The sequence below is a fragment of the Phalaenopsis equestris genome, unplaced genomic scaffold (genome assembly GCF_001263595.1).
Source record: "Phalaenopsis equestris unplaced genomic scaffold, ASM126359v1 Scaffold000464, whole genome shotgun sequence".
Lineage (NCBI taxonomy): Eukaryota > Viridiplantae > Streptophyta > Magnoliopsida > Asparagales > Orchidaceae > Phalaenopsis > Phalaenopsis equestris.
In genome coordinates this window covers 65,420-86,196 of record NW_018164905.1, presented here as the reverse complement: position 1 = coordinate 86,196, position 20,777 = coordinate 65,420, and the positions used below count along the sequence as shown (strand labels likewise).

Below are 20,777 nucleotides of genomic sequence, written 5' to 3'. Positions count from 1 at the left end.
GAGGGCTTGCTCGCAGAGCTGAGCATGTAAATGTCAAGTAAACTGCTGACTCCAATAAAGGCCACAGCCCTAACCCTCAATGAAGTTGAATCAACTAATCGAAACAAACGTCCAAGTGCTGAGAAGAAAAAAAGATGATGCAATTTTTATAGTCAAACTTTATAATTAGTCGATTCATGTACTAATGATCTTTACACATCATATGCAACTTCTATACAACAAGTTATGTGAATTCTAGAGAAAATTTCAAAATTATACGAGGACATGTCGTTTTACTTGTTCTCTATGAAGTTGTTAGAAAACTTGATCAGGAGAGAGTTCTTCATGTCGATGACACTTGACCATAGGGTTAATTACTTACGTTATTTCCACGACAGTCGGGATGCTTTAATTTTATATTTTTTTGTTGGACACACTTTATGCTTATCTGCTATGGAGACATCTATGCTACTTGGTGGGCATTATTTATACTATTTCCATTATTTTTGGTTTTTTTTTTCATTGTTTGATATATTTCATTGCTTGTGAAGTATTCGTTATCATTATTTTTGTTTAATACAATACTTGATAATTCAGTGTTATTTATGTGTTAGCTGTATTAAAAATGAATAAAATTAATAGAGAAAAGCCTAAAAGGAAATTTACAGGTGCAATATGCTTAGTTTGTAAGTAGTACAACTCATATATTGTTCGTTCTCCTTGCATGCATCCACTTACATAGGCGACGAGTGGGTTAGAGAATTGCTTGTGAGTCATCCCATAAGATTTAATAAGATATTTTGTATGACACGTCTCATATTTATTGATCTGTTAGAGGGATTGCACAAAAATCATGGACTCTATGACTTCAAGAGAGGTGTTAGTTATAGCCTTCTATATTTTGTCACAAAATCAGTCTAAAAGAGGAGCTGTGAAACGTTCTAACACTCATTAGAAACAATTAGCAGATATTTTTAGATTAGATTGAATGATTTTACCAACTTATCTTCAGTAATCATAAGATTTGAAGAACCCAACATTCCAAAACACCCTCGTAGAGATTTCATGTGATCAATGCTATATCGTACTTCAAGTTACATTTGTCTTTATATTCACTTAGGAGTGTTAACCTTAATATCTTACATAAATAATCTTGGACTGTATTAGGTGTAATTGTCGAAACACATGTGAATGCACACATGTCCAATAGTGAAAATATTGCATATATTGGACCTTGTGGGTCACCAACACAATATTATGGTTGTATGTGATTTTAGTATGTACTTCACTTTTGTGATTGCTGGATGGGAAGGAAACGACAACTATTGCCGTATATTCAAATATGGTGAGAACTGATAAATACAACTTTTCGAAGTAGCCTCCTAGTTTGCTTGCATATGAATAAATAAAATATTTATTGCATCGCAATACTAATGAATAAACTTACAATAGGGAAATATTATTTGGTTGATGTCGGATATCCATTATAAAGAAGATATCTCAAGCTATTCCTCGATACAAATTATCATATTTTGGATTTTGAAAGAGCCAACAACATAGTACAAGACAGAAACATGATGTTTAACAAGAGGCACTCATTTTTACATGATGTTATTGAAAGGACATTTAGGGTTTGTAAAAAAGTGGGTTATTTTATATGCTATGCTCACTTATTCTTTTGACAAAGTGAAGATTATGATTATGAGGATGGTTTTCCACAATTATATTCGTCGGCATTCTTTGTGAGGTGATATCTATTTCAATTGTGCAGACGAGGACCGATCATGTCCCATCATGTCCCCGTCGAGACATATGAATATCCCCTAGTTCATTCAATATCACAAGCTGATAGATGACCCTTGTACACAAGATGAGGAAGGTGCTAGGGAGATTATAGAGTTACAAAAGCAAATTACAAGTGCAATAGTTAATGGATTAAAGGATTTTGTATGCTGTATTTTCTTTATTTGTGTAATGTGTTGAAAAAGTAACTATTGTTTATTGTACTGACGCTATATGCATGATGTTCATTTAAAATTTTGATTCGGTGCAAATTACTTTTTTATTCTTCTCTCACATGGTTGGCCTTTAGACAATCGTGAGTTTAATATAGATTTATTTTCTTGCATGTTTTTTTTATCCTTTGGTTTTGAGGTCTATGATGACATAAAATACTTTCGGAGTTCGTCTGGATGACATTTGTGGTGATATGATTTCTTTATACATACGAGCTCGGTATTACATCGTTTAAAGACAATAAAAAAATCTTTATTTTTAAGTCAATGATTGTTTTGGGTTTTCTGAATGACCTTTTATGGTGATATGGTTCTGTGACACATCTGAGCACAGTTTTATATGGTTTAAAGGCAACGAAGATCTCCCCTTCTCCTCTTTTTTCTGCACGCGAACGCTCCGCACCCTTCTTATCTAGGGCTCGACTTCTCTTCGTCCACGACTTTGAACGGTAGCCAACACACGAAGTCGCAACCTCATCCTTCGTCTTTGATTGGGACTCCACTTCAACGCAGCATGCAGGGTTCAATAACACTCTTTTGATCCCTTCTCTTCTTCCTCTATGCAAGCATAGTGTCGAGCCTTTCGACTTTCTTCCATGAGCACAAGCCTTCTCCCCCTTCGACTTCTCCTCCTCTTCGCTCACAGGAAACCCACAGCAGTAGATTTGGAAACGAACCCTACTTCCTCTCCTTCACCATCGGCCTTCTCTCTTGACTTTCGATTATGTTGGTTCAAAGGATATAGACTTAAGTCATAACTGATGAGGTGCATCTCCTTACAGCCAATTCCAATTATTATTATTATTATTATTATATTTTTAATTTCAGTTATTATATGATTGAATAGCGGATTTAGGTGGCTGAAATGGGTTGTGTGGTTGGGACAATGAAAGGGGCGATGGAATTGCGTTAACAGTGAAGCGACGGGTTGGGATAGCAAGGAACATTGTAGTAGAAGGGTTGTTTACTAGAGGACAATGAAGGGTGGATGTCTTGGGCGGTGGCAACGAGTAAGAACTATTGGAATTAGAAAATTGCAGTGAAAAACAACAAACGAGTAACGAGTACTGTTCGGGGGCGGCTGCAGTGGAAGGTGGCCGACAACATCATGGGGATGATGCGGAGGGGGATAGGGAAGATATTTACCACCTCAGAAGAGAGATACAGTTGAAGCACCACCCAATCCCTTATATACCACTCTCAAAGGGAGAAAAATGGACGATGTCGGCTATCTTAAATAAAACATATATAGGAAAGGACTAAAGGGAATGAAGGATAATGTTAAACAAAGGAAAAAAAAAGTTTAAAGTTAATGGTCTCATTTCCTTATCTCCTACGCTCGCAGGAGTCGAGCTCCTCTTGTCTATGTCCGAAGCAGGGGGCTCTCACTTCAGTATCTTGGGGTTGGGGGAGCTTCAACCTCATTTGTTGAAGTTTCTGTCTGTCTGTTGATGGGGCTGTTGTAATCTCCTGGTGATGAATGCTCTTCGACTGCGGCCCTAGAAGCTTCTGGATCCCACTGACGACTACAATGTCTCCTTAAACACTTGATATTTCCCTATTTGCGAGCATCTATCCATATTAGTCCAATATTCTAGGAGCTCACAACTAGAAATAACTTGGTTTGCGTGTCACTTATATGATGCTAAATTCTCCAAAAGTAACCCAAGGTTGGTTTAACTCGATTCGAGGTGAGGACAATCTGAATCTTTCTGCATGGTAGCAGTTAGGGTGGTAAGCTAGCAAATAGGACGTCTTGAAACTCTTTTCGTATTAGCTTGTCCTGTTTCTGCCACCGACGCTTCTCTCTTGCGGTTATCTTTCAACACTAAGACCGATCCTGTTGATACTTCTCTGCTGGCAAGGACACTTGTATTCTGAAACTCTAGGTACTTCTCTTCCTTCCAAATATTGTCACCTGAGTCCTCTCCTGATTCCTTTACTCGATCCGCAGATTCAGATTCATCTAATGTAGCGACGCTGCCTTGATGTCACTCGAATCCTTTTGATTGTTATCGCTAATGTCTACTCTAGATGTAGTCGCTCAATCGCCACAATGGCGGAAATGTGTTTGCTTAAAACTCCCACAATCTTCTTTATCCATTTCTTTCAGGGTCATGAATCTCCCCTCCATGAATGAGAATTGTCTCTCCATGGTTGAGAACTACCCTTTCATGGCCGAGAAACGATCCTCCATCCCATATTTGATTTGGCTTAACCGTCCCTCTAATTTTTTCTCCAAGACGACCACTTTCTTGGTCATCATTATTCCCAAGATAATTTTTCGATCACCGCGGCAAAACTTCTGTGTGTTGTGAACCCGCCGTTGGCTTCCCACCTAGCTTGAGTCGGGACTATATTGCAAGGTTCGATCATGAAAGCGACTGTATCGTGAGGTCAATCACGACAATGGATCCTGTATGACGCAATCCTGTCATAGGCTTCCTTGCTCACTTGAATTGGGACTTTATCACGAGGTTCGGTCACGACAACAAATTCTGTATGTTGTGATCTTGTCGTTAGCTTCTCAGCAGCGCGAATCTCAACTGCATCGTGAGGTTCGGTCACAGGGGTGGAACTTTGTACACTTTGATCCTGTTATTAGCTTACTAGCTAGCTTGAATTCCACTGTTTTTCCATCACTCTCTGGATGTTGTTGTGATACCAATTTGTTTGAAAGGAGATGAGCTTCCACAGAGATCAGGACAAACAAAATATTTTACTTCACCAGGACAAAATAACGCAACTTAAATACATACAAGACCCCTGCAATTCTGGATTTTGGCGATCTATCTCAAACTTAATCCTAACACTTACAATTCGAGAGGTAGACGATCTCTCCCAAACCCAAACCTAAGATTCAAGTCAACAATCTCATGACTCTAATTCTAAACCTATTAAACCCTCATTATACCCCACAATAATAACTAGCAATGGTTAAATGACCCCTTTTAGACTTGCACTTAACATAAGTCTTCAAATTATTTTGACCGACTTAGCAGAGACGGTGCCGCATGCGCCGTTCTAATGGTGTCTTCCTTTACTCTTCTGTATGATGAAAGAACATGCTTTGCAATGGACTTGTTATTTATTTATTTTTTTGTTTAGGAAAAGGTTGATTTTGTAATGGATGGAGATGGGAGTCAATGTTGCTTGTAAACTCTGCTTTAAATGGAGCAGAAAAGGAGCCTTTTAAAAGCGGATGTTTGCAGCCATTTGTTTTTGGATTTCAACAATTATATCACTCTCATACTTTTGATGATATTAATGCAAAAAGATTTAGCGCTCTTAATTCTCGGGAAGGAAGAAGAGCTGCCCAAAAGCTTAAAGGTGCACAAAGAGGAAGTGGGGAATTGTGTGCAATGATAACCTTAGACTTTTTAATAAAACTCTTCCTTTCTCATACCCAACTCTATCTCACTGAATTAAATAAATAATTAAAAAACACAAAAATTAGTGGGACAGTCTATACTAATGTGAGTGAATTACTAATTGAGTACTAATACAATTAGTAATAATACAATTTATCACTCGATTAGCGCAAGCTCAAGCAACCAACTCAATTTACAAAATCAATAATAAGTGATTGAGGTGCATGCATATAAGCTAAAACTAGTAGGTGGGTTTATAATTATTGAGCTCAATATAAATAATTTATTAAATTAAGCAAAGATAATAGAATTTCCAAACACCAAAGACTGTGTGCATATATACGAAGAATTATGCTCATAACAAGTTGAGCTTATGAATAATGCTTTACAACTATATCTTGTGATTATTGCAAATACCATAAGAATGTTTAAGCAATGTAAACAAGTATGCAAGTACTATATACTAAGTTACATTAATTGAATGATGCAATTGTTAATGCTTCAAGGATTGGGGAGTATCCACAGTCGCTACGCTCTAGCCGCTTATCGGTTCCAACCATTCCATGTGTCGATCCTCAACAACTGAGGGAGGGGTTGCGACACGTGGATGTTGTAGCGGTTTGGTTGATGACGGCTCAACTGTTAGCGTGGAGGGAAGTTTTAGCTAAGGTGCAGGAGTAGGAGGCTAATGGTCGGGAATGTGTAGGTTTGGTTGTGCAGGGGCTTTGAGTCGACTGCGCGGATGGTTAAGGCTTAATTGGTGGTCTTTATTTTAAGGGGTAGGTGGGTGAAGCTAGTTGTTCTGGTAAAAAATCTGCCACCATATCGGAAATGGAGATGGATTCTGTGGCATGAAACACTTCGGCTGAACAATTAAATGTGCTGGCTGGTGATGCCCTTGCGGGATTAGAGGCCTGATCGGTAGGTGCATTTGGTGGTGGATCTGGGCTCGATGGCTGATGATAGCAACCTTCCGGTGGTCGTGGTTGTGGACGGTAAGGGCTTTCAAGGCCCTATTGGTAAGTCACCCATTGTTCACTCCTTAGATGTGGTGATCCCTGAGAAGATAAGTTGGTGGTTTTGGAGATTCAGCAGCAGGCGGCGAGTCTTGTTTTTACTTTAGGTTTGGAGAAGGTTGTTTGTTTGGAAAAAAATATTGCGTCCGGAGTTCGGACGCAGAGCTGTGTCCGGACAACAGACGTGATACAGCGGGGCAGAATGGGAGCTCGAACCATCGCTTATCAATTTTGGACTCCAAATGTAATATTTTCTCGCTTTTTTGGTGCTTAACAAATTAAAAAACTGCACGCTAGGTGTTTGTAGAAATTTCTCTTCAAGAGCTCGGATAATCTTTGTAAGTCTGAAAGGCTATCTCTGAGGTAAAACGGTCATGGAAGCAATCATACTATGAGTCTCATAGATGATTCTTTTGGTAAAGGAGGCAACTCGAGCAAGATTGGCTTGCGGTTGTCTCGGCCGGATGACAACCGTTGGCAGTGCAGTATGACTTGGGAAAAGCAGAAACATATCGATCACCTCTATCCCGACTTTGGAGAACATCACTTTTGATGGCAACACTCTCATCCTCAATGAAGAAGTGGTAGACTCTAATATGGCAAGGATGGATTGTGCCATTGTGGGGAAGTTGCTAGGTAAGAAAGTTCCTTTCGACTTCCTAAGGTCGGGTATGTACAGGAAGTGGTCTTCTTTGGGGGAGTTCCAAATTGTTATGATTGCGGAGGATTGTTTTATTTGTATCTTTAATATAACCTGAAAGCGTTGGATGTGGTGCTTTCGGGTGGGCTGTGGTTCATTGCCAGCTTTATTGTGGGGATGGTAAATGGAACCGTCATTTTATTTTGACTCGATGTAGGGCCTCTCGTCTCCGATTTGGGTTAGAATGCCTCATCTTCCTCTTCTTTATTGGGACTAGGAGAATATCATTAGCATTGCTACGATGCTGGGTCAACCCATGCTTAGACCAACAATTGGGGAAGGAGTATTTATGCCTCGGTGTGTTCGAGAATGGATTTGTCAAAACAGCTACCAACTGGAGTCTGGATTAAAGGGCTCCTGGGGAAATTTTGTCAACTCGTCGAATATGAGGGAATCGGTCACCTTTGCTTCAAGTGTGGTCTTTTGGTGCACAAGGTGGATCAATGTTCTCGTGATAGCATTCCAACTAGTGGTTTCTACCCCCCCCCCCCCCGTTACTTCCAACGTCGGCATGGCGAGACAACAACATGGTATGGATGTGCATGAGGTCGGTGGTATGATGGCCAAAGCTAGGCAAGATACCTTTAACGGGGAGGTGGGGCTCATCACCAGGTGGGAGAGGACCACACTGAACCCCTTAATGAGCAAATGCTTGATGACGATGAGAGTAATAAGGCTATATATGTGTTGTGGATGCTGGTTTCTCGCATGAATAATAAACCTCTTAGGGTTTCAGTGGGGAACAACCTTCTCCCCACAATGCAATGCTGTTAAAGAAGAGGAAGAACACCAAATCGTCTTAAATTTTGCCCCGTGTGAGGGGAAGGCCATTGGGAATATGCTGCCAATCCTTCCAGTTTGGGGTGGGGGGTGGATTTTCATGGCATGTGCTTCCTCTCAAGCCAGGCCCTATGACTTGGAAATTTTTGCCATAGGTGGGAGGAAGAGAGACAAGGAGCAACGCTCCAAGCCACATTCTAGAAAAGAGATCCAAAGGTTGGGTCCTGTTCAACCTATCACCAGGAAGAGAAAAGCTCAACCCTCTTACTGTTAACGACGGCGGGGACACGTCCCCTTCTGTGAAGTAAAGATCTCAGTCATTTCCTAGAATTGCACAAGGCTGCGGTGGACAATTATCTCGACCATATTATTAGCAGCTATGATATTCAATTGATTGGCGTAATGGAAAGTATGGTGGAGATTCTTGATAGAATGGACGTTGATTGAATTATCGGTTCAACCTGGTATTTTATTCATCAACCTGCTACGGGCACTCAGGTTGCTTCTTGGTATTTTGGAGGAAAGATTTGGTGTGATTCTCATGTATTGGTATGAACTGAAAAGGCATTATTGACCGAATTTGGCCTCCCAATAATGAGCCATTGAATGTTTCTTTATGCTAGCAAGGAGTATCTCACCAAAAGAAAGCTTAGCGAATTCATTATGACGCACATGGATCTTGGGTGGTCTACTATTATTGTTGGGGACTTCAATTGTATCACGTCGCAAGAAGACAAGGAGGTAAACGCTTTGTCACTTCCTTGAATGCTAAAGAGATGTTTGAATGTATGATGCAGAATGACCTTCATGATATCAACTTCAGTGCCCCCCTCATTTCAAGTGGTGCAATAGCAAGGCTGACACCAGCCATATTTGGGTGCGACGTGACTGCTTCCTGGTTAACAAAGTGGGCTTTGATCTCTTTCTGGATATTCATATCAAGCTTCTCTGTGAATTATTTTGGAACACTACCCCATCCTCATGCCATCAACAGAATTGGAATAAGTTTGAAGATGCTTGGTTATCCTATCTTGCAGCTTGGAGAATTATGGAGAACAATTGGCAGGAACCAGCTTTGGGGTCTAAGGCTGAGATTTTGTCCACCAAATGTGGCATAACCTTGAAGGCGTTATATTATTGGAGTAAATACAAAAATGAAAAAGTTGGGATCTCTTAAAGCTCAATTAGAAATGGAGATTAATGAACTCCAACACCTAGAATGTGTTGAAGGTGGCCTCCAATCGAAGCAAGTGGAAGAGTTGTGGGCGAAGGTCTACATGTTTATCACAACTCTGAACCATATTACTTCTTTGTGGTGGCAAAGGGCCAAAGTGCGATGGCTGAAAGAAGGAGATGCTAACTCCCATTTTTCCACTTTGTTGCAAGTGTTAGGAGGAATTTGATCCATGTTAAATGCAATTGAAACTGCTGATGGTATCGGCCTAAGAAACGAACGAACTCGTTTGCGTGGAAAATCATTGTGAGTGGGGCAGCTGCACTCAGTAAAATTATCTGGTGCGATGTGGGAAATGGTGAACACATTGACATCTTACGTGACATGTGGATCTTTGACCGACCACTGAATAAGTGGCCCACCCTAATGGATGTTCTCGAAACCGAAAGCATGCAGGTTTATGCACTGATTTTTGATGGGCAGTGGGATGAGGGGATGCTCCAACAATGTTTTGGGAGGAACTTTGTAGGATCATTCGACAAGTGCAGCTGTCTTGCCTGGAGCAAGTTAATTGGATTGTGGCCTTTCCCGCATACTTGGGGAAGTTCATCATGGCTTTGGCTATGATAGTTTGTTCACAGCAACCTCCATGGGATTGTTGGTTTCGGAAGCTTAAGCTTTAGCCTACGTGAGGCTAGTTTTTGGTGGCGAGTCTCTATGGATGGCGAGTCTCTATGGATACGATCCCAACAAACTTGTGGCTCTTTAGAGTAGGGATTGGCCCCTTGGGGATATCACAATGTGGAAGATCGTGATCATTTGGTTACTTGGTGTGAAGTCCTTGTGGCCATTCTCTAAGCCTTACAAAAAATGTGGTGTTGGGATTCCTAACCTTAGTTGCTTTGATGATATTTGCGGGTGGATAGGTGATCTTACTAAAGCTCAGAGGAGGGTGGGGAGGTATTTCTATTCTGCGGTTTGTCATAGTTGGAGAGCTAGAACCTCCAAGAAGCATGGGAAACCCTTTGGAACACCAATGGTCATGGCGGCTACGATCCTATCTTCCCTCACTAACACTCAGACTTCTATTTTGGAGCACTGAGGCATCTCTAAGATTTGTAGGCTTTATTCCTCCCCTCACCCCCTCTTAAGGCTTTGTGGGGTTAACTCCCCCCCCCCCCCCAATCCAAGCTGGTTGAAAGCTGATTTTGATGGGGCTCTCTTGCCTTTCGATCTTGCTAGTGTTGTTGTGATCATTCGGGATGAGACTGGAAATTGCTTGGTGTCTGCGGGCCGAAAGTTGCTACATTGGGACATTGCACATCTCGAACTCTAGGTGGTGTTGTTCCTTGTTTCTTTACTTCATTCTTGGATGTATGAGACTCGCGGTATCATGGTGGATGGGGACAATAACAACATTATTGACCTTTTCTATAGCACATTGGATATGAAGGCCTGGCAACAACCACCTTCTCATGGGCTTGACTTGGGCTTTCTTACTGAGTTTAGACGGGTTCTTTTTTGTCATATAGGTAGATCTAACAACACTCATGCTCGTTTTTGTGCTCACTCGGTTTTCGAGAGTGACTTTGTTCTTTCTAGCTTAGATGAGAGTCATTCCACCCTTTTTTTTTGTCAATGGGGATAGACCACCTCATGCCCCCGCTTCTTAGTGTTCTTTTGTAATTTTCGCTCTTTCCCCTTTGATGCAATGTGCAGCCCTTCAAAAAATAAAAAATAAAAAGTTAAATGAATTGAACCTGGTTCCAAATTTAGAAAACAGCTTTGAACAATATAAAGGTGATCTACAAAGTTAGTGCAATGTCTTTTGACTTGGATAAAGGATTTCTAAGCTTGAGATGGGCCTTGAAATATTCATAAAATTTATGTCTAAAATTTGGCAGGAGTAGTATGATGACATATTTTCAATTTTTTTTTCTGTCAATATTGAAGGGATGGAGATTTAAAATGCATTTCAATTCTACCAAAATTAGACACAAGGCCTGACAAAATGAGCTATTATAGCATCCATCTATAAAGTTATTTTAAAGATTGAAGCCAAAGAGAATATTGTTGTCTAGTTCAAGAAGTAAACAAAGTTGGGGAATAGAGATCCAACATGGAGTGATGGGAGATTCTAAGAAGCAATCAAAATGGGGAGACCATTTTACCATACTCATTAATATAATGGGATTGTTTTAATAATAATATTTTGTAATTAGCTTTTAACAAAAAAACTTTTTGATGACATGTCAAGGGTCAATGAACCGAACAAAATAGTCCCGTAATAACTTTAGATCCGACACTAACTTGTAAATTACCTCTGTGATAGAATAACTCATTGAGAAATTTCCAAGAATTGAAAGTTTGAGAGCCTAAAAAATATAGAATTTTTTTCTCAGAAAATAGGAGAGAAGACTCGCCTTCAAAAGTTTAAGTCTGGCTACATTGAAAATTGTCAGAATTTTGATCAAGTAATAATGGCTTATTATTGATTGGAGAGTAAAGTATTCATAACATTTGAATCACAAACAACATTTACATGGGAATGTGGAGGTTGATGTAGAAGAGGCTCAAGTGCCAAGTTGGAAGTAAGATTCACCAAAGAACCAATTTTAGGTTAGGGGATGGTGATCTCATGGGAGTCAACCATGGACATAGTAGAAATCACTATATGAGTTGGGATATGAAAAGGCTCTGAAGAATCAAAAAGTGAAGAACCTTTGATTGAAATCAATGGATATGGGATTGTATGGCCACAAACATGAGAGAGCGAGAGAGGACAACTTAATCATTTGTGGTGTCAGCAAGAACATTGCGACAAGAGCAACTGTGAGGGCACTATAGAGGCTGGACATGATGCTTACGCCGCTGCCATGAAGAGTTATTTTTTCTTTGTATATTCTATTATAGTTTGCAACTTTCTCATAAATTCAAAGGTTTTATGAACTATACAACATAAAAAGCTATTCTAAGAAATTTAGAGTTTTTTTTTTTCTTAATAAAATTAGGTAACTTAAGAACTCACTTACACGTCAAAGTTGCTCTACTGCTCCACCAAAGTTTCTGCTCGAGCTGCTCGACTGGTCGCGTCCCGTTCGTAGGCAGCAGCCAGCAAGCTGCGCCATTTACTGCAGGTGAAGCACGCTAATGGCCTCAGGGCTTTCCTACGCTGCCACCCTCGCCGGTGAGAACCCCGCCAAACTCTCCTATGCTACAATGTTCACAAACACAGCTCCCCTTTCCACCTCGCAGGCAGTTCGATATTCCAGCAGATGTACCATGATTCTGTTGCAGGATATGGAGATTGCAATATCATCAAAAAGTGGAGAAAAAGACGAGCAAACCAACAATATTCTTCTCTGATGTTGAATATTCAACTCGTGCGGGAAAATTCAAATTTACACTAGTTGGAAAGTTTCAAATAGGTTGCCTTAAGATGGAGATTAGCAAGAATGTTTTTGAAGATTTCAAACTGGTTGGGGGTTGGCAGGTGGGTCTTTTCGACGTAAGACATGTTATGATACAGCTGAGCATAGAAGAAGATTACACAAGGATTTTCTTAAAGAAATTTATCACAATTGAGGGTAAACATATGAAATTGCTCAAATGGACCCCTAATTTTGATCCCATTTAAGAACCCCCGATTGACCCTATGTGGTTCTCTTTATGTGAACTCAAGCTTCAATTCTTTGAGCTACCTATCTTGTATGCAATTGAGACTATTCTTGGAAAACCTTTGCAGGTAGACTTACCTACAGTTCATTTCTCAAGGCCCTCTATTGCAAGGATTTTGATTGAAAGATATATTGCACTACTAGATGTAGAAGAAATCTGGCTTGGCTCTGCTCACAATGGTTATTGGCAAAAAAATCATTATTGAACAAGAACCTTAATACTGCAAGCACTGTAAGATGTGTGGACACCCTCAGGAGAATGTTTCAGATTGCACCCACAGTTGAGAACTAATAATCAAAAGCAAGAACATGTTATTAGTGCACCTCACATGTCTGAACGCGCTCCCAGTAATCTTGATGACAGTTAACCTGAGGAGTGAATCACCACAAGACAGGAGTTGGTGACTGCCCCTGAGATCCCTTCTCCTGACCATACTACAATAGATAATGTTTGGACCGAAAATCAGGATAGCCCTGCAGTTCCTATTCAGGAAGCATCAGGAGCAGATGTGACAATTCACACTTCACATACACTGGAACTATCGTTGTGGCAACGACTGTCTTTCCTTCTACTGCGCTTCTAATATCTAATCAGACTGAGGATCACATGAGCCAGTCTTCAGATGAAGAATGACAGGTTTACACTTCTTGACGGAAGCAGAAGGCTGGGGGCACACTCTAACTTGTAAACTTAATGGATAATACTTTGGTTATCCCTAGCAATGACACGACATGACACGACGACACGACTCTTCAAAGTTTGTTATCTGGCTTCGCTCCTAAAACTAGAGGAAGAGGCAGGACTAAACTGGCTCGTCTCTAGCAACTTGTTTTCTACATGTTTAAAATTTTTTTCTGAGTCTATCTATATCTTTTTGTTGGGGTATTACTAGACTTATTATTGTATGGGTAGAGTGCCTCTATTGGATATATATATATAGATATACATATATACATATATACATATATACATATATACATATATACATATATACATAGATGAGCACGGTTATGTAAATATCATTAGTTCAACTCTTATATAACATTTGTTATTGAAGATTTCATTCTGCTCTTCTTCTTTAGATATCAGTTGATTCGGGTCAGTGCTAGGGGTACAAATGAGGGCTGCAAGTGGCTGGAAATGTTCGAAGATGCTCGCATTATAATATTTTGTGTCGACCTCAGTGACTACGATCAGCATAGTGTGCCTGTTCATGGAAGGAACAAGTCTCTAACTAATAGGATCATGCAGAGCAAGGAGCTCTTTGAAACAACTGTTAGGTGCCTTCTAACACCATACCCATTTCTTACTCATGTTATCAAGATTTTGTTTATCATGTTGATATTCTTGCCCGCTCACTGTCTAAATTCTGAACCAGGCAACCGTGCTTCAGAGATACACCTTTTGTTCTTCTGCTCAACAAGTATGACCTCTTTGAGGAAAAAATCGGTAGGGTGCTCCTTTCAACCTGTGAGTGGTTCCAAGATTTCTGCCCCTTGCGGACCACCCACAACAACCAATCCCTTGCCCATCAGGCCTATTACTATATTGCCATGAAGTTTAAGGATCTCTACTTCGCCGTTACCAACCGCAAGCTCTTTGTTTGGCAAACGAGGGCACGGGATCGGCCTACAGTTGATGAAGCTTTCAAGTATGTAAGAGAGGTGCTCAGATGGGAAGATGAGAAGGATGACAATTACGTTATTGAGGATTCTTTCTATAGCACCACTGAATTGAGCTCTTCACCATTCATCAGGCAGGAACAATGAACATATCTAGGGTGATCAACTGAACAAGTTCCATATTTGCAACTTATTTGGTGATATTATACTGAGATTTATCAGTGTATTGATAGGTGAGCAATTTTCTTTAATTGTAACATGAACTATACTTATACGGTAAAAAAAAAGAAAAAAAAAACTGTTCTTAATATGGTCGTATGAACAAATTTTAGGAACTGATTAAATGAAGAAATAATTATTCCTTTGTATTTGTGATTAGCTAGTTTGTATGTGACATGATTTCGTAAGATTTGGCACATATGAAGAGAGTTGTGTAATCTGAACATGACTTTTTCTAACCTAATGCAGAGCTTGGCGCTGTACTTCGTTGTAAATTGGATTAAGGGGAATTGTTTTCTACCTTATTTTGGACCCTTTTTTTTTATTATTATTGTTCTGAGATGCAGATAAAAATTTAGATCTTTTATGGGCATTTGTTGATCACCTATTTATCTAACATTTTGATAAAGGTAGGATGCATCTTCAAATATTCAAGTGTAATTCTATATTACTTAAATAATGGGGGTGAAAAAGGGTTTGATGTGAGTTAAATTTTCTGCAAAAGTGTAATGATGGGTCTAACATATTGCATAACATTTGTTGAAAGCTATTACCTTTTTCAAACGGGTTCCACTTATCTAAAAGACTCATTTCAAATCTCAAGTGTATTTTAATTTCATATAGGATTTGCTCGATCAAGTGAGAGATTTGTTGCATCACACATATGGGACCCACTCGGCTGTTTAATCAACCAAATCAGAAGGATGCACGAGTGCTACAAGCTGGTCCTAAAATATAGAAGGGATGTAGTTGGCATGGGGATTAAAATGAGCAATAGTTGATTGGGCCTACATGTGTTACATTTTACTCTAAGCATCGTGAACCTCCCTTTTATTGGGGTGGGATTTGAGAATCTTCTAAGAAAAAAATTTAAGTGAACTGAATCTCACATCGGAATGATAAGAGATAATCCTATAATATAAAAATAAATAATTAAGCCACAAGGTATTTAATTTGTTCTGTGTAAGATATGATTTTCTCTAAAAATTTCCATAGATAAGCTTGCTTGTAAGTTAACACTCATTAGATTGGAATTCTCTAAAAGTTTAGTCGAAAGGATAAAACTATAAAATATTGGGTTAAAGTGGAGCATACCTTAGTCTGGTATAGGAACTATATGAATTAAGTGGTCATATCTAATATATAATTTGCCACTAAACTAAAAATTCACTTCCAAATCATTGGACACGACTATAGAACACAAACGTATTTGCTGCCTAAATTCTATTAAAAAAGTCCTTACATTATCTTCTACTCCTAATCATTCATTAGGGCTAGACCAAGAACTGCTAACGATAATCACCATTATACATTTTAGTTTGATATGGAACATGTGAGGCAACGTGGACAATATTGGGTATCATATGATTTAAGACATTTTAATACCAAATCTTTACCTCTTATATATGATTTTGGAATTGACAATGAACCAAAATATAACCTAATGACCACATGACATTCCGAATCTTTAAAGAATATTATTATGAGGATTGAGAGTGATGCTTTGGTTGAAGCTTAACTGAGGAATCTACTAAAAGACTTCTAAAAAGAACACACATGAATAAACCAAATCTCAAATAAAAAATTTAGGAAAGGATTTTATGTTATATAAAGAATGGTAAGATCATGATATGACATTAAAATTTTCTTACTGCAGATGCTAAATTTTTCTTAAAAAACTCTGTAGTTAAATATGCTTATAATAAAACACCCTTATATGTTTAATAGAAAAAAAAAACTAAAAGATTTATCTTTATATAAGATATGTTGGCCACATACCTAAGGTATTACACAACTAGATGATCATACAAACTAAATTTTATCGATCACACAAAACCACTAAACTAATTAAAAGATCAATGTTTGATTGGCTCCAAAACTCTCATTTAAATTATTTGGCAGAGCGTAAGATAAAATCCTTTCACCACAAAAAAATTCTAAAATTGGCCACTGTCCTTTGCCTCAATTCTCAGCCCATTTCCACTTGAAGAAGATTCATAATTCCTACAAGTATTATGCAGTAGCATCTAGTATATAGCTTCACAACTATTATCAGTGTAGATTTTTCTCCAAACATCAAATTAATCAACTATTAAAAATTCTTCCCACATAATATTTCAAACATCAATCATGACTTGATATGCCCTTTAAAAGTCAAACTCATAATGCATTCTCAAAATTAGGTTTGTTTGGGCAGCTGTAGATTATTTATAATCTACTTATCTGCAGATTGTCCTGATAATCTGATAACCTGCAGATTTTCCTGATAAGGTGAATGAATTGTTTGCGGGAACTTATTTAGAACAGCTTTTTTTGCAGGTATTTCTGGATAAAAGACCATTCCACCCTTGTTAAGTAATGTTTTTTACAACAGAACTATCTGGGCAAAATAATTGATAAAACAGAAGCCGCAAACTATTACAGATCAATTTTAAAAAATAAGATAGAGTCCTCACTTACACATGAGTATCAAAAGTAATAAAATAAAGAGAAAAAAAATTACAACAATAATTAAAAATATTAAAATTTTTATTTTAAAACCCTGACGACGTATGACCTTAGCTTCACTATCCTTTTGAGAAACCATCGTGCCCTCATCACTGTTGGCAGTGAAATATGCCGGAAAGTCAGCCCAACGGAAGAAACTACAATGTGTTGAAACGCCCCTGCGATAACCGTAGAGCTGTCTCCTATAGCTGTGAGGCTGACGCAACGTGAGTAAGGGAGCTTATAGTCCGCAGTAACACAACACAACTCAGAAGGTAATTTGAAATCCTAGAGCACATGTTGCTACAGAGATAAAAAAGAGAAATCATTTGTCCGATTAGAAAATTAAATTAAGTTTATATAAGAGAATTGAATTAAAAAAAAATCGTATCGGAAAAAAAATCATAAATAAAAAAAAATGTGAGTGTGTGGTCTTAGACAACTAACTACACCAACCTATGAGTCTATTACTACAAGGAGACAATGAACCTTAAAAAAAAGAGTTCTTGGTTGCCTTTAACCCATGGGAGACAATCACAAACTCACAAAAAAATTAGTCAATGAAAAACAAATCTCAAGCATGTATGTATTATATATTAGAAAGTATCAATGAAACAAACGAAATACATAATAAAGTCATAAATTTTAAATTTACAATACAATGAAATATATACGAAAAAAACATATAGTCTGAGAAATAAAGAACATTGGGTCAATCAACGGTCACAAATTACATCTTTAATAGACTCCCTCAAAGCAGCCATCTCGGATACACTTTCTTCATCTTAAGTGTCAAATTAATTCAACTCCATCTCATCCTCAAGTAATGAATGCCCAACCAGAAATTCTTAAGGTTCTGGAGAGACATCCATTTGTTCGTTGTCAGCCATACTGAAACTCTTATCTACTCAAGAGGGATGTTGTCGGATAAAGTTGTGAAGTGTCATAGTGGCCACCACAATATGCACCTATTTGAAAAATAGATACGATGGAATATCACGTAGGATGATCCATTTTTTCTTCCAAACCCTAAATGTTCTTTCAGTGACCCCGCTTAAGGAAGAGTGAAATTTGTTGAACATTTCTTTCTACCACAGGTGGTGTCATTTGCTCTCTTGAAATCAAGAATATGGTATTTGGTGTCTGGATAGGGCTTCAGGTACCCCCTCTGCATCGGATATCCAGCATCAACCAAATAATATTTTCTTGTTATAAAAAATACTATTAGTGACAAATAATACATATAACTAATAGGTTTACATAACTAAACAAACTCAGAGGAGGATGAGGGAAACACTGTGTTTTGTTCATAGTTGCATATGTAAAAGGATGACTGTCATGTTGATGCGGAGGGCAGATTTAGTGTGAGATTTTTACAAAAAATTTTCAATATTACAAAATTACACACGACAGATATATAATAAATATACAATATAATCCCAACAAAAACACTTTTTATGAATATAATTTATCTTTTAAAACTCTTTTTAAACTGCCAAATCCCTTTTAAAATCAATGCAAGTATACATATCACTCAAGTAATAAAGGGCTCTAATGGAGTCCTAGATATCGATCTCACAAGGAAGTTGGAAAATACTAAAAGTAAATTATGAAAATTATTTTATAATCTAAAAATATGAAAATAAAAATGAAGTAAATTGTGAAGTTTGAAAATTAACTACTCAGGTGAATGTTAATTAAAATGCAAATGTAAGACTACAGAAGTTAAACTAGACTAAATACTAAACTTTCAAAAGTAAAATTAAGAAAATTAAACAAATTTTTTGTTGTGATGGAAAGTTCAAATTGAAGAGAGAATCATTCCCCTTTACAATGAGTATATGGATTGTGAAGAAATTGAAATCATTTGAAAATATATATAAAACTATTTTGTGCAAAATAAGAACAATTCTATTCTTTATCCTCTTCTGAGTGCTATAAAGAACATTGACTAATCCAGAGTTTGGTCCCTAATTGCTGGGAGGAAACCCGCTGCCACTCCAGAGCTCCCACTACTCCCTCACCTGAGGGCTAACAATCTCACATTAGTTTCCAATCAATTGGACCAAATTGGGGATTTTAATCTGTCACCTTAAAATCTCTAATTCTGCATCCAACAAAGTATATTTCCCTATTTATTTGCACCCAATCCCATGGATTACATACTCGCCGGTGAAATGAAATGTGATTCTCTCTAAGTTGTAGAAATCATATCTCATTTAAGAACATATGTCTCTTAAAAAGTTTTAACATTTTAATTGGCTGGATCGAAAAGTAAATGAAGATCAGAGACAAAATCATCACAAATTATTAATATTTAAAAGCATAGGAAATAAAATCTATTCTTCACAAAACCATATCTCAAAGTAGGGAGAAGGATAAAGAAGACTACTCCGAATTTATGAGAAGGATATGACAAAACATGTACTTCATATATAAAAACAACTTTACCAAATCTGTTGTTTTTCTAGAAATAAAAATACAACTTATATCACAATCCTTCCAAAGAAAATCCCTAGAAGTTCTCTCCAAGCCTTTCTCTCTTTACAATCACTCCCAATTCTCTCTTAGAAGTGTAATGAAGAAGAAATCTCTCACATTCCCTCTCCTCTTACAACCCTAGAAGAAAATCTCCTCTTCTCTCTCTATCTCTAACTCTCGCCCACTTTCTCTCTCTCTCATGCCACACACACTTGACAAATGAGAAGTCTTCTTCTTTTGTTTGGGTTGCCTCCTTTTATAAAGAATTCAAAATTAAGAATTCAAAATTCCCTCCAATTCCCTCCAAAAGTCAACTCTTTGAATTCAAAAAATGTGTCATTTGATCCAAGAGACATATCCCTTCATAAAAGAACCTTCCAAAGTGTCTAGATGCATTGAATTACTTCAAGAGGTGTGAAGAACAAATGTCCTTTTGAAGTTCGCCTCAAACCGCCTTAATTTGAAAAAGTCATCCCAGATGCATCATGCGTTGATATGGCGCATCATGCGCGAGAAACCCAAAATTTGTTGTTTTCGCTCCAAATTTCATCCTTTTTTGTCATTTTTACTCCAAATGCCTAAAAATGATATACCTGCAACAAAAACATGAGATATGCCTAAAAATGATATACCTGCAACAAAAACATGAAAATATCTTTCTTTAAAGTGCAATATCACAAAAAATAAGCATAAAATAAGTACTTAAGACAATATATTATTTTTGTGTATCAAAATCTCCTAAACTTAAATGTTACTTGTCCTCAAGTGATACTTTTATTACATAAAAGCATATGACTTAGGATAGAGATTAACTTATAAATTCTATACTTTAGTTTAATAAATAGAATAGCAAAATTTAAGAAAAACCCTTTAATAACTTAGATTCGAATTTTTAAGTCTAGGAATATTTAGTAATCAAATTTAAGATTTTTGAATTTCTATTCATTTCATGAAGAATTGCAATTTGTCATATTAAGGTCATTTAGAACATTCATAAGAAAAAGAACTTCATGAAAACTTTACTAGGAATGCTACTAATACTCCAATATAAGTTTAGAAAATGTAAGAAAGTTCCTTTCTTAAGTTGATTCAAGTGAAACCAATTTTTGATTAGACATCTCCTCAAGCTTCTCATCACTTTTATATATTTTTTTTTCTTTTGCTTCTTCTTTCTCTTTTTCTTTTTCTTTTCTTTTCTTTTAGGATCTTTTCAATCCTTTCTTTTCTTTTTCTTTTTATTTTTCTTTTCCAAGTG

At 37.5% G+C, this 20,777-nt stretch overlaps 1 protein-coding gene across 1 annotated transcript in view; it reads left to right on the top strand.

Annotated features, from left to right (window-relative positions):
- Positions 1-14,759, top strand: part of LOC110027900 (extra-large guanine nucleotide-binding protein 3) — a 60,071-nt gene extending 45,312 nt beyond the window's left edge. The window contains exons 8-9 of the mRNA XM_020729524.1: positions 13,796-13,993; positions 14,092-14,759. Coding sequence (XP_020585183.1) covers positions 13,796-13,993; positions 14,092-14,482 — 589 coding nt within the window. The 3' untranslated portion in view covers positions 14,483-14,759. The remainder of the gene's footprint in view (positions 1-13,795; positions 13,994-14,091) is intronic.
- The last annotated feature ends 6,018 nt before the right edge of the window (positions 14,760-20,777 follow it).